This window comes from Cynara cardunculus, assembly GCF_001531365.2.
Source record: "Cynara cardunculus var. scolymus isolate 2C chromosome LG 6, CcrdV1, whole genome shotgun sequence".
Classification (NCBI taxonomy): domain Eukaryota; kingdom Viridiplantae; phylum Streptophyta; class Magnoliopsida; order Asterales; family Asteraceae; genus Cynara; species Cynara cardunculus.
The window spans coordinates 7898210-7912366 of record NC_037533.1 but is presented as its reverse complement, the minus strand read 5'-3'; the positions used below and the strand labels follow the sequence as shown (position 1 = coordinate 7912366).

At 36.0% G+C, this 14157-nt stretch overlaps 1 protein-coding gene across 2 annotated transcripts in view; it reads right to left on the bottom strand.

Moving 5' to 3' along the window:
• Nucleotides 1–3079: 3079 nt before the first annotated feature.
• The window catches only part of LOC112514821 (50S ribosomal protein L17-like), a 13312-nt gene continuing 2234 nt past the window's right edge, over nt 3080–14157 (bottom strand). The window contains exons 2-7 of one of the 2 annotated variants that reach the window (XM_025121438.1): nt 9752–9838; nt 9614–9668; nt 4217–4267; nt 3626–3717; nt 3471–3548; nt 3080–3392 (exon numbers count right to left, since the gene is read on the bottom strand). In XM_025121438.1, the coding sequence (XP_024977206.1) occupies nt 3242–3392; nt 3471–3548; nt 3626–3717; nt 4217–4267; nt 9614–9668; nt 9752–9807 (483 nt within the window). In that variant the 5' untranslated portion in view covers nt 9808–9838 and the 3' untranslated portion in view covers nt 3080–3241. The remainder of the gene's footprint in view (nt 3393–3470; nt 3549–3625; nt 3718–4216; nt 4268–9613; nt 9669–9751; nt 9839–14157) is intronic. The other variant, XM_025121439.1, reaches the window with a different exon arrangement.

The following is a 14157-nucleotide window of genomic DNA, read 5'->3' as shown; positions in this document are numbered from 1 at the left end:
TATAAATTAAATAAAATAAAATAAAATAATATATATATATATATATATATATATATATATATACACGTGTGTGTGCATGAGAAGACCGTTGTCACCTTCTCACTCTTCTCAATTCTTTTTCTTTTAAACTCTTGTTTTCTCTATATAATTTCACGTAAAGTTAGYAAGGAAATCRAGGTAACAAATATATATATTYGGAATCYATTCTYCGAACYCTTCTTAAAAGTATAAAATTTCGTTCATTTTTATTATGGTGTTTACGTTAGGGTTCTTGAGACCGGTTTATAAATTATGTTTATATCTAAGTTTACGRAYTGATGTTGTTAAAATTATGATATATTTCATGCTTAGAATGTTAGGATTGGTTAAATTGATGTAGAAATAAAAAGGTTAGATTATAGTTTCAATATGGTTAGATTCTKGGTATATGTTTAACCGCACGCCAATTGTTCGATTAAATRTCGAAAAGAGTAAAAATGCATGATTAAGCTTAGGTAAGCRACCATTGRACTTTTTTTACTGTTTAGTATGTTGAAGTATGTTTATAGCATGTAAATATAGCGAATCATGGAAGTTGGATCATAAAAGTTAGTCGGGAATTRYGGAATCGAATTTTACCGACAATGCAACTCTCGTRTTTTGACAGTGTATAATTCACAAACCAAAAATCGTAATAATCTCGTATTTTKCATTYAGAAAGATCTTACTGTATACTACAACTTTCATGAAGGGTCGAACATCCAGTTATGACTCTAAGCGGCTCGAAACAGTGTGTTTTTGGGGCTGTTTGCACTATATTCGRGATTAATCTGCAGTTTTGTAAAATTCATATAAAATAGATGAATGAGCCAAATGAGATGATTTCAAAACCAATAGACTYGCATGATACCAATCTACAACTTTTATTTAGACAATAAAATYTGGATTGATCTCTAAGTAGGATAAAAATGCTTAGAAATAAGAGAGACGGAAGCGGTTGGATTGAAAATGMATAAGGCTAGTGTTATGGTTGAGTTTTCAACKCGTATTCGGYTGTACTTCTTGAAGTCTACGTTGTTTAAGTACATTAAGACATAATGAATTTTATTCGAATAGTTATGTTATGGTTTTTATGCTTTGTAAATAGTAACCCGTTTATGCATTCGTTAGGCAYGCGGACAAATCCAACTTGATCGTGAATTTCCCTCAAATTCGGTTAAGGTACGGATATCATATCTTCTTTGACACRGGATAGTCATTTGCATAGGGCTTCCTAATCCGGATAATCTATGATAAATTCCGAATAATCGATTCCAAATTTCCTTTATGCTTATTAAATGTTATTGAAYTTGTTTYCTTTTGAACTATGACTTATATTCTTATTTGGAACATAAATCACTTGATCACTTGACTTGTTAGATTGTATTTATTGTGAACTCGTACTATAGACTCAATAATCGGAGCACCGGTATTGAGATGTTTYCATGGTGGCTAAAACGATCATGGCGTCCTCATTTTTATAGTYCTTAAAGATAGACTTGATTATGTACCAATCGAATAGAGGGCGTATGGATCAATCCTAKAAACCGTTATCGGATAATAAATTGTGGTCGTGGTTAAATCCACGGAGAGGATTGTTGTRTTGTGCTCATACCCTTTTCTTCATTTATGCCTGAACGGACTGATCATCTTTTGGGAACAACGCGTCCTYGTGATGCGRTTTGCTCTTCGRACCCTTGATATGCCTTCGGGGCATTTTGACTTTCTTTTGGATTATCACTTATCGTTATAAATTGCTTTTGAACTTGTTATCTCATATTCATTGTTTAGTTATTATTATCCGTTCACTGAGCATTAAGCTCAACCGAGATTTTCTTGTCCTCGACAGGTACATGACTTAGTAGGGATTTTGGGATAAGAGCTACGGAGATGACAATATTGAAGATAAYTCATTACGTCATACTTTTATTAACTTTTTGATGACTAATGTAGATAAACTGGTAATTTAAGACCGTATTTTCAGACATGTTATCTTCGTTTGTAATTATGTAATTATCTTTTGATAAATTATTAGATGCTCTGTTTTATATAATGCATTGATTTTTTTTTAAAACCAATTATGGCATCTCCCGTTTTTAACCACACGGACGGGCGTGTTACCCTTATGGTGCCGCAAATTGTGATGTCTCAATTTACTTTTGCAGTAGACCCACTTTCATCTGGAAGCGTCATAAAATGTCAGAAAAAAGCACAAGCAGAAAGTTTCTTTGCAAGGTTGAATGGCGGTTTCTTGGCTAATTTTTTAAGAAAAAACTTAGGTTTTTACCCATATTATTTATGATAATAAGTTAATAACCCCTACATACAGCCCAACCTGAACTCTACCATGGAATTAAATATCTTGAGTTTGTTTTGTTTGGTTATCCCTTCTCAATTGGGTTTAAGTKAGATACATTTGCAACAAATAGAGAACAAGGATGCAAGCAAACCCACCCTTGAATCACATCACAATCAGTGATGCCAAGTCGAGCTAATGGTCAAACACGGTTCAATGGGTTGGCGAGTMTTCTTGATGAGGACTCGAACTCAGCCCAAGAACATCGATCAGAACTATGTTCCATAAAACGAGTTTCATTTAAAACGCTTAAAAATAACAATTAGAACACATGTTCGATTCAAGAAACAAAAGCTTAATAATAAATCCATGCATATGAACATATACATGACTCAAATACCTTGTTTAGAATTTGACTCCAACTACTATAAACTTGAACTCGCATCCTTGTTAATTTGAACTCAGAACTCGAACCARCTCGATTTACATTACAAAAGCTCGACCCTTTTTGCAGTGCCATTTGCAAAGTCCAATTACAAGCACTCGGACGATATGCATTTTGCAAAATGTTTCCATGATGTGCAACTATGTCACAAATGGGTAGAGATGCACAAAAGGGCGTGAACTCGACGGTGTCAAAGGCCAATCGGGCCGATAATTTGTCACAGTGCACAGGCTAAGCCCACCAGGCGCTGAAAAGCATGTCACTGTGTATTTTGTATAAGCAAAATCAGGCTTTGCACWTATACCGGAATCAGTTGGTTTGCCATTCAAAATTTTAAATTTCATTTTATTTCAGCCTTCAACATGAGCAGATCAGCAGAACTGGACTCATGAAACTTCCGTGCGGAACAAAATGAAATATTCGGATGCCATAAAATGTCGCTACAAAAACTCTTTTTAAGTGTTTTCAATACCCCTTTTTATTCAATCCTCTGCTTCGGAGGTTTTGACTTGTTTAGGAGGTGCSAAACTCCTGCTAAGCTGAGACCTTGTCCAGGGATCCAACGGTGGCCTTTCAGCTGGTTGTGGGGCTGGGGGTTTTGACTGCCTAAGCTCGTTCTCCCTGTCTATGAACCTGTTGGATAAGAAAAATGTTTAAGAGAATTACAAGTAATATTAAATCATCAAAACTAATAGAAGAAAAAAGTCTTACTCTATATACGCCATTGGTGCGGCATCACCAACTCTAATCCGAGTTCGAAGCACTCGTGTATACCCTCCTGCCCTATCTCYGCACCACCAATATATATATCGTTTAACCAATAGTTGATATCAGAGTTAAAAAAAAATGGCAGGTTTGATGTTCACTTGTATCTGTAAGCCAGCTCTGTAAATAGTTTGTGAATAACATCATCTCCTCGCACAAAAGCAGCAGCACGCCTCGCAGCAAAAAGGGTTCCCTGTACATAAGAATAAATCATTGCAGTTTTGACATTCCTTCGATAAAAACAAGTTCCAAAAGTTTTCACACAGCAGCAGCACCACCAAAAAGGTTCCAAAAGTTTAGCCTTAGATTTGGAACATTCTCTGTATCTCCATCTACAATGATATATCATTTTCATTACTGAATCTAATTTAATGAATACATGTGTCTTATGAGAGAACAATGCTTGCTTGATTAAAGAGAATAATAACAAGAGAACTTTGTATAGCAGAAGCTATAGACATAAATACTACAAATGTTCAGCTTTCCATGCAGTTTAGTACTATCAATCAATTGTATAAAATACCCAATGACATAAGAGGATTCTTGTGGGCTAAAATCAATATCGTTAATCATATGTAATGCTAATAATGAGCAAATAGGTAATTCAGTTTAAGAAAATCCCAAAACAGAAAACAGAATGAAAAATGGAGTATCATAATGGAGTGAATATAAAAGTTCCATGCTACACACACCTCTTTCCCAAGCTGCACCATGTTATCAGCAAGACGACGTACTTCTTTTGCCTATAACAATTACGAGGAGATAGAATAAGTAATAAAATAGTGATTTTAAAACAACTTTGGCTAGATTTCAAATTTCACAAACATTCCAGATACAAACAACCCCAACCATCTATTCCGATCAAAAAGAATGTCTCTAATCTGTTTAACCTTACGAGTAAAACTTAATGAGGGAATATGGAATGTAGGTGTTTAAGCTACAAAACAAGTACAGTAATTCCCGCTTGATGGTCAGAGAGGGGTATTTATTAGAGCTGCAAATAAATTGAACACAATGATGGTACATGAACCAAATATATAAATTTGAAGTTTGAATACTTATGAATTGCAAAGAACAAATTGGCTAGCATTTTGTAAGAAATATTGGATCAGGTCATTGTCATATGAGTACAATATAATATATGAGTATCATTCTGTCAAGAAATAGAGAAATCGATGTAGAGAGATTTTTTGAAGAATTGAGAAATTGAAGGAATCTTATTTACGAAATTGGGATTATCTTTACAAATGAGGATAGCCCAACTATTTATAGGTAACGATGAAGACACACAAGCAAAAAAACAAAACTAACTATTTCAATTAAAGCCACATCTAACAAATCTCCACCTTGGCTATAATTATAGTACAGAAAAWTTTTACTTCCAGCTATCAATGTTTAGGAAATCTAAACAATGTCTAAACTTGTTCAAAGAAACGGGTTTCCGTCAGTGCATCAGCTGGATTGTCATCGGTCTTCACTTTAATTCTCCTTTCCGAACGTATAAAGTGATAACGAACATCTATATGTTTCGTWCTCTCATGATGCACAAGGGCAAGACAAAGAGCACTCAGGCTGTCACAAAAAACTAGAGTCTGATCGTTGATGAAACCCAAGATCTCCAAGCAAACCTTTCAGCCAAAATCCCTTCTTTTGTAGCCTCCGTAAGAGCCATATATTCAGCCTCTATTGTAGACAAAGCAATAGACGGCTGTAACATTGCTTTCCAGCTCACTAATGCATCTCCAACAGTGAACACATATCCCATTAATGACCTCCGTGTGTCAAGGTCAGCTGCCTAATCAAAATCTTAAAATCCAGCCACAATACAATCTCCTTCTCCTCCATAAATGAGACCTACATCAGCTGTGCCTTTGAGGTAACGAAAAATACGTTTCACGGCAACCCAATTTCTTTCCCCGGATAAGCCATGTAGCGTGAAACAACACTAACAGCATGAGCTATGTCAGGTTTAGTGCAGACCATGACATACATAAGACTTCCTACAGCATTAGAATAAAGAACTTTGCTCATATACTCCACCTCAGCCTCTGTTTGAGGTGCCAAAGCCACTGATAATCTGAAATTTGTTGATGAAGGTGTGYTTACACGCTTTGCAGAAGCCATACCAAATCGAGAAAGTATCTTCAAAATGTAACTTTTCGGGGACAAGAAAAGTTTACGTCTAGATCTATCTCRGATAATCTCCATACCGAGAATCTTTCGAGCAGCCCCCAAATCTTTCATGTCAAACTCAGAATTAAGGAGTCCCTTTAACTTCTTAATTTCAGCCATATCACGAGCCGCTACTAACATATCGTCCACATAAAGTAGCAGATACACATGTGACCCATCAACACCTTTCTTATATTATGATATATAGAGCAATCATAAGGGTTCTAGTAAAACCATGACTCACTATAAAACTRTCAAAACGTTTATACCACTGTCTCGGAGATTGCTTTAACCCATAAAGTGATTTCTTGAGCTTACAAACATAGTTTTCTTTACCTTGAGCTACAAAACCCTTCGGTTGACTCATATAGATTTCCTCTTCAAGCTCACCATGTAAGAAAGCCGTTTTGACGTCCAACTGTTCCAACTCCAAATTTGCTTGTGCTACTAGTGCCAACAACACCCGAATGGATGTATGACGCACCACCGGCGAGAAAACTTCATAATAATCAAGCCCTTGCTCTTGGCTATAACCTCTAGCCACCAAACGGGCCTTGTATCTCACACTTTCAGCTCCTGGCAGCCCCGTTTTCGGCTTAAAGATCCMCTTACTGGTCACAACTTYTCTGCCTTGAGGTAACTTCACTAATTCCCAAGTTCTATTCTTGTGAAGGGATTCCATCTCTTCACTCATGGCTGCTATSCACACATCAGCCTCCTTCGTTGTGGTTGCTTCTTTGTAAGTAGATGGCTCAAAGAACTCCATTTCTTCAGCAACTTGCAGAGCATAGGCCACCATGTCATCAAAACCATATCAAATAGGCYTACCAACTTGTCTTCGGGGCGTATCTAATGCTATAGATCAAAATTCTGCAGATTGGTGCTGATTTTCGAGCACAATAAGTTCAGTTTGAGGCGATTTACTGTGCTGTCCAGCAGTATTCTCGCCTTCATCGGRACCATTTAACTCGTACTCCACCTGTTCGAACACACTCTCCTCTTGAACACTTGGAGTAGATGAATACCTCACRCCACGTAACATACTCTCCTCATCAAACACTACATCACGGCTGAGAATCATCATTCTTTTATCAAGAGACCAAATTTTGTAGCCCTTTACTCCAATTCCGTATCCCATAAACAGCCCCTTCTTTGATCTTGGTTCCAATTTTCCTTCACTAACATGGTAGTATGAAGGACAACCAAATATCTTAAGCCCGTGTAATCAGCCGGCTTACCAGACCACACCTCAATAGGAGTTTTACAATCAATTGCCGTTGTCGGGGATCTATTCACCAAGTAGCAAACCGTGTTTAACGCTTCTACCCAAAAACTTCTAGTCAACCCTGCATTTGACAGCACACATCTCGCTCTTTGCGGCAGCATTTTATTCATCCTTTCGGCTACTCCATTCTGTTGTGAAGTGTGCCTAACCGTTTGGTGCCTTGCAATTCCTTCATCTTCACAAAACCGATCAAACTCACTTGAACAAAACTTCAATCCATTGTTCGTTCACAACCGTTTTATCTTCTTCCCAACTTGATTTTCAATGAGAACTTTYAACCTTTAAACTTCTCAAATGACTCACTCTTATGCTACATGACAAATACCCAAGTCATCCTAGAGTAGTCGTCAATAATTGAGAGGAAGTAACGACCACCACCAAGTGAAGAAACTTGCGAGGGACMCCGACAATCAGCGTGAAGGTAATCTAAAGTCGACTTGGTTGTATGGACAGCTTTTGAAAAACTTACTCTCCTTTGTTTTCCAAAGATGCAATCCTCACAAAAGCCCAATTCAACAACTCTATGACCTCCAAGAAGTCCTTTCTTGTTGAGAATTACCATGCCTTTCTCACTAASATGCCCTAGCCTCATGTGCCACAGACGTGTCAAATCTGACTCATTCTCTACAGGATTAAGGGTTGTTGCTGCTGATCCAACRACCRTGCTACCTTCAAGCACATACAAGGTACCTCTCTTGACTCCTTTCATCACTACTAATGCACCCTTAATGACCTGAATTACTCCACCCTCACCAGTGTACTTAAAGCCTTTTGAGTCGAACACTCCCAAAGAGATTAAGTTTTTTTTNCCTCACCAGTGTACTTGAAGCCTTTTGAGTCGAACACTCCCAAAGAGATTAAGTTTTTTTTCAACCGGGGTACATGACGAACATCTGTTAGAGTTCTCACTATCCCATCATGCAATTTAATGCTCACCGATCCAATTCCAACAACATTGCACTACATGTCATTTCCCATCAAGACATTTCCGATTGCAATCTTATCACAAGTGTTGAACCAATCCTTATGTGGTGTCATGTGAAATGAACATGCGGAATCAAGAATCCATACCTCTGAATGACTTTTGCAATCAACCACCGAGAGCACCAAATCATCCTCCGAACCTGAATCATCTTTTGCTACAGCAGCGGATCCTTTTGACTTCAGTTTTGGACACTCATTTTTCCAATGACCCGGTTCTTTACAATATTGGTAGCCATCCCTTGGGTTTCCACTTGAACCYTAGTCTTCGATCCTGATCGGCCTCTACTTTCCCACTTCCCTTTTTCCTTTCTCTCGGCCTTTATCTCTACCTCTGTCTCTATCTCTGTTTTAACACCGACAAGCCTACTGATTGGCTTTCAGAACTACTACCTRAAGCTTTATTGTGCAACTCTCGTGAGTGCAAACTTAAACGGACTTCTTCCCTAGTAATTGTCTCTAACAACATTCTCATATGAAGTGGGCAATGAAACCAATAAAATGAGGGCGACATCCTCATCGTCAATCTTGACTTCAACATTCTTCAAATCCATAAGAATGGAGTTTAACTCGTCAAGATGTTCCTTCAAAGGCATTTCCTCCTTCATTCGTAATGAGAATAACCTTTGTTTTAACAACTTGTTCATTAAGGACTTGGTCATGTAGAGACTCTCTAGTTTCAGCCATAAAGACGCAGCAGTCTCCTCATCGGCAACTTCATAAATCACCTCATCCGCCAAAGGCAACAAGATGGTAGAGTGRGCCTTCTCATCTTGTTGTACAAACTCAGATTCAACCATATCTTCAGGCCTTTCACCAGCCAAGGGAAAACAGATGCCTTGTTTTAGGAGAGCTCTCATCTTAATTCTCCATAAGCTGAAGTTGTTATTTCCTGTAAACTTGTCTATCTTGATCATTTGTGGAAGTAATTTCTGAAATCTTGAAAAAGAACTATGGTACAAGATCCAATGCTGARAAATCAAGAACAAATATCCAGACTAATCTTCAATTRAGGCAGCAATTTCTAAATTGGCTGTCCAAAATCAGCAATTTAAAATTTGATCCCCAAAAATCGACCATTCAAGAAATCAAAACATCAAGTTTTGATTGTTGGAMACACGTCGATACCTCCAATTGAACACTTAACAACGAAATTGATTGTAGAAGAATCAATTTAGACCGATGAATTTTTGAGATTTGACTGTTGTTGCCGTTTTCCTCAAATTGACTGTTGAATCYGTCAACTTACACCATCGATTTCAGAATCGAGAAGCTCCACCTTKAATCGAACACCAAATTGACTCAATCGACTACCCACWGAAAAACGATTAGCGAAAACGATTCCAGAAAAAACGACTTAGGAGTTTAGCGACTAGCGATTGGAAGGAATCCTAACGCTCTGATACCACTTTGTCAAGAAATTAGAGAAATCAATGTACAGAGAACTTTTRAAGAATTGAGAAATTGAAGGAATCTTATTTACGAAATTGGGATCATCTTTACAAATGAGAATAACCCAACTACTTATAGGTAACAATCAAGATACGCAAGGAGAAAAAAAAACTAACTACTTCAATGAAAGCCACATCTAACAAATTTAATCAATGCAAATTTACTAAAAACAAGAATGTAAACTGCTAGGAGGTCTCACCTTGGCAACAGTAGTTTCTATGCGTTCGTGCTTCACCAACTGAGAGACCATGGTCCTGCAGAAGCAAAAAACTTTTAATGTTGTCTTCCTAGGTGGTGTCAGGTGTGTAATGGCAGACAAAAAAAATTAATCACGAACCTAAGCATGGACATTCGATGACCAGTAGGACGATTGAGCTTCCTGAACTTTGTCATAATGCTTAACCAAAATAGCAKATGTAAACACCTATAATGAAGATTGAGAGGTTAGATATAAGATTAGTGAAGAAGAGGGAGCTGCTTTGTTGTTGTACTTATTAAGTTATTGGTTCTTAATACTTTGACATACAGATTCCTAAAGTGAAGTAGGCCAAAATAATAACTATAATCCCACGATCCCATAATCAGTCCACTTCTTCTTTTAAGGCAGAAGGGAATATTCATTTACTCCCTCAACTATGTTGAATGAAGTATGATATGCACAGCTTTAGATGCATATAGATCGACAATCAAATGGGAAAATCAAGTTGATTGATGATCTACACCAAAAGTATATTACAGTAGCCRAAAATTATTGCACTAACCACACCAAAATGATGCTTATACTCCCTCAATCCCATATCCCTCCCAAYTTTGAATATTCAAACCTTTAACTTCTGAAATTCAAATTTTACATTGATATTTAATTTTTTTAGCTCGTGTTTTCCATCTTTAAAACCATCTTTGTAGATCAATACCGATTCTTTCTCGCTAACCAAAATAGTGCTAATTGTTTTTCAGAATGAGGRCCTGTTTGATTCAAGCAGGCGAATGAAAATGACAACGAACGAATACTGCATTGATGTTGTTTGGTTAATACTGGGAAGTCATTATCATAAATGTTGTTTGAATGTTTAGCATATATAATAACTGAAATTTTGTTTTGTAGCATAGTACTACCATTTTTATAACATTAACCAATCAATTTACCATTTAAACATAACTTCAAAAAACACAATACAGAGTATGYTTCATCCAACTTCAAAAATACAATACAATGCATTTCGATGTTTCATCCGACTTCACAAATACAATACAATTGGATGTTTCAACCGACTTCAAAAATACAATACAATTCAATGTTCCATCCAACTTCAAACTACAATAACAAAAAGAGGCTTACATAGYCTACCAACTTCAAAATGCATACCAAAAGATTATGTTAAAGATCCAAATTCATCGATTAACAAGATACAAGAACCCAAGCACGTATGAYCTTCTTATGTGAGTTGGCAACATAAACAAGACCTTAACTTTGGTGGGTTCATCATAGCAAATTAAGAGCTTTACCAATATCAACAGTAGATATTCCAATACTAGAAGTTCATTCATGACTTCTTGCATCTTTTCATCACTCAAATGATCGGATTTGTTAGCATCGGTTAAAACATTAGAAGTAGCAGCATATTGTGACATCATTTGACCACAAATAGACTCAAACTTGGAATTTAAATTCAAATAACCTCGTGTCAAATTTGTATTTTGAAGTGAAGGTTGTAAATTTTCCTTCTAGGTGAGTTTTTTGCGCTTCTTTGACCTAGTGGTTGATGAATTGGAGATCCTTCTGCACCTACTTCTTGTTCACCTCCACTATCGGAAGAACACAAAAACACATTCTTGTTGTTACTACTATCCTCACATGCTTGTGATATATCCTCRGCTTTTAGCTCGTCGCTCTATCTCTACCCCCATACCAAGTCCAATTTTTCGCAAATATGGAAATTTGAGGTAACACAAGCCAGTTGCATTCTTATGAGTCTACAAAAATAAAAACGATATTTTAAGGTAAGGTCATGAAACTACTACTTTTTTTAATTGTATTTTTGAAACTAATATAATCCACTTTCTGAAATGTTGATGCAAAGTGGGTGTCAATGGGATGATGTTGAGCATAAAATTAAYAGTGAGAAGCAATGGTATGATGATTGGTGCAAGGTAAGGTCTTGACACTACTACTTTTTTATTGTATTTTTCTTGTTCTCATAATATCGTTTTTATTTTTGTAGACTCGTAAGAATGAAACCGACTTGTGGAACTTCAAATTTCCATATTTGCAAAAGCTGAACTTGGTATGGAGTAGATAAAGCGACGGGGCTAAAAGCCGAGGATATATCACAAGCATGTGAGGATGGTAGTAACAASAAGAATGTGTTTTTGTGTTCTTCCGATAGTGAAGGTGAACAAGAAGTAGATGCACAAGGATCTCCTAATTCATCAACCACTATCAGGTCAAAGAAGCGTAAAAAAMTTTCACCTAGAAGGGAAATTTACAAGAACAAGAAATCACCTTCACTTCAAAATACCATTGACACGAGGTTAGATGAATTTAATTCCAAGTTTGAGTCTATCTGTGGTCAAATGATGTCACAGTATGTTGCTACTTCTAATGTTTTGACCGATACTAACAAATCCAATTCTTTGAGTGATCAGAAGATGCAAGAAGTCATGAATGAACTTCTTWGTATTGGAATATCTACCGTGATATTGGTAAAGCTCTTGAATTTTTCTATGATGAACCAACCAAAGCTAAGGTCTGGTTTACGTTGCCAACTCACATCAGAAGATCGTACGTGTTTGGGTTCTTGTATCTTGTTAATCAATGAATTTGGACCTTAAACATAATCTTTTGGTATGCATTTTGAAGTTGGTAGGCTATGTAAGCCTCTTTTTGCTATTGTAGTTTGAAGTTTGATGAAACAATRAATTGTATTGTATTTTTGAAGTCGGTTGAAACATCCAATTGTATTGTATTTTGAAGTTGGATGAAACATCGAAATGTATTGTATTGTATTTTTGAAGTTGGATGAAACATACTTTGTATTGTGTTTTTTGAAGTTATGTTTAAATGGTAAATTGATTGGTTAATGTTATAAAAATGGTAGTAYAATGCTACAAAACCAAATTCCAGTTATTATATATGCTAAACATCCAAACAGCATCTATGATAATGATCATGATTTCCCAGTATTAACCAAACAACATTAATGCAATATTCATTCCAATTTTCATTTCCTGTCATTGTCATTTTCATTCCCTTGCCTAAATCAAACARGCGCTTAATGGGTTTGGTATAATGGGCCCTTTATATTATATCTAACCAAACCATATTTKTCATTATCATTCCTAATCCTTACCCCTCAATACTCCCAACCAAACACCCCATAGAAACCAACACATTTGGCTCTTCTAAGTCAAAATCGACTTTGATATAACTTAGCATGATTAAGAACTAATCTTCAATACAGTAACATGTCAACTTAGGTCATGAAGAAATATCATATGAATGGGACTCTGATATAACATAGCATGATTAAGAACTAATCTTCAATATAGTAACATGTCAACTTAAGTTATGAAGAAATATCATATGAATGGGACTTTGATATAACGTAGCATCTTTCGTTGTTCCATTTGATTACGTAATGAGGTGGATGTAAGTCCTCAACACCTTAACAACTACAATTAGATGGCTATGAGTCCATGATCCATCTCTACAAAAAACAATCATGAAACCAAATGAAAAAATCATAGATAAGTGTTGGTAATTCAACAAAATGTTATCAATCATGAGACCATAGTATATTAATTGTAAAATACTAACAAAATGCTATCAACCATGAAACCAAATGAAATCAGTTACAAGGTAATTCATATATCACTTGTAAATCAAACATCATATGTTAATAGTATTGGTAATTCAACAAGAGGAAAAATATATCACTTGTAAATCAATTCCCTTGGGAAATCAACAAGAAAAAATCGATTTTCTTGGGAAATCATCAAGCACGACAAGAATTACAAGAAAAATCGATTTTTTTTCGAAATCGTTATCACATAGGCCAAACAAGAAGAAAAAATAACAACAATAATGAGAACACATTAAGCTAAACAATAGAATTCAAAATAAAAACACATTTATTAAAGTAATTTCCGCAAAAATCAGCAAGCACAACAAGAATCACAAGAAAAATCGGTTTTTTTAGGAAAATCGATTATCACATAGGCTAAACAAGAAGAAATCATAGATTCAACAAGAAGAGAAATCGAGTTATGTAGACAACAGAAAGAAATCATAGAGRAGGAAACGATTTAGGGCAAAATGCGCAAAATAGCAACCTACTTTCACAAATTTCCTTATTATAGCATTCTACTTTCAGTTTTTCTTATTACAGCAATGTACTTTTAAAATATTTTTTATTAGGGCATTGTACTTTCAAAAATTTACCCATTATAGCATTGGGTAACCTGTTACCTTTTGAACAGGTTTTTCTTTGTTGACGTGGCAAATTTAAAATGACATGGAAACCATGTAGGATAACATATTACACATGGATATCCTACTTGTCATTTAAAAAAAATTAATGTAAAAACAATTTTTGAAAATGAAAAACCTTCATCCCTCTCATTGTTAGACCGTTCCTTCTCTTCCTCTTCTTGATGACTCTTCATTCACCCACAAACCCTCAATCCCTCAATCGCACACATCGTGTTCCTCTTTGGCCTAATCGACTCTCACCATCTTCTTCC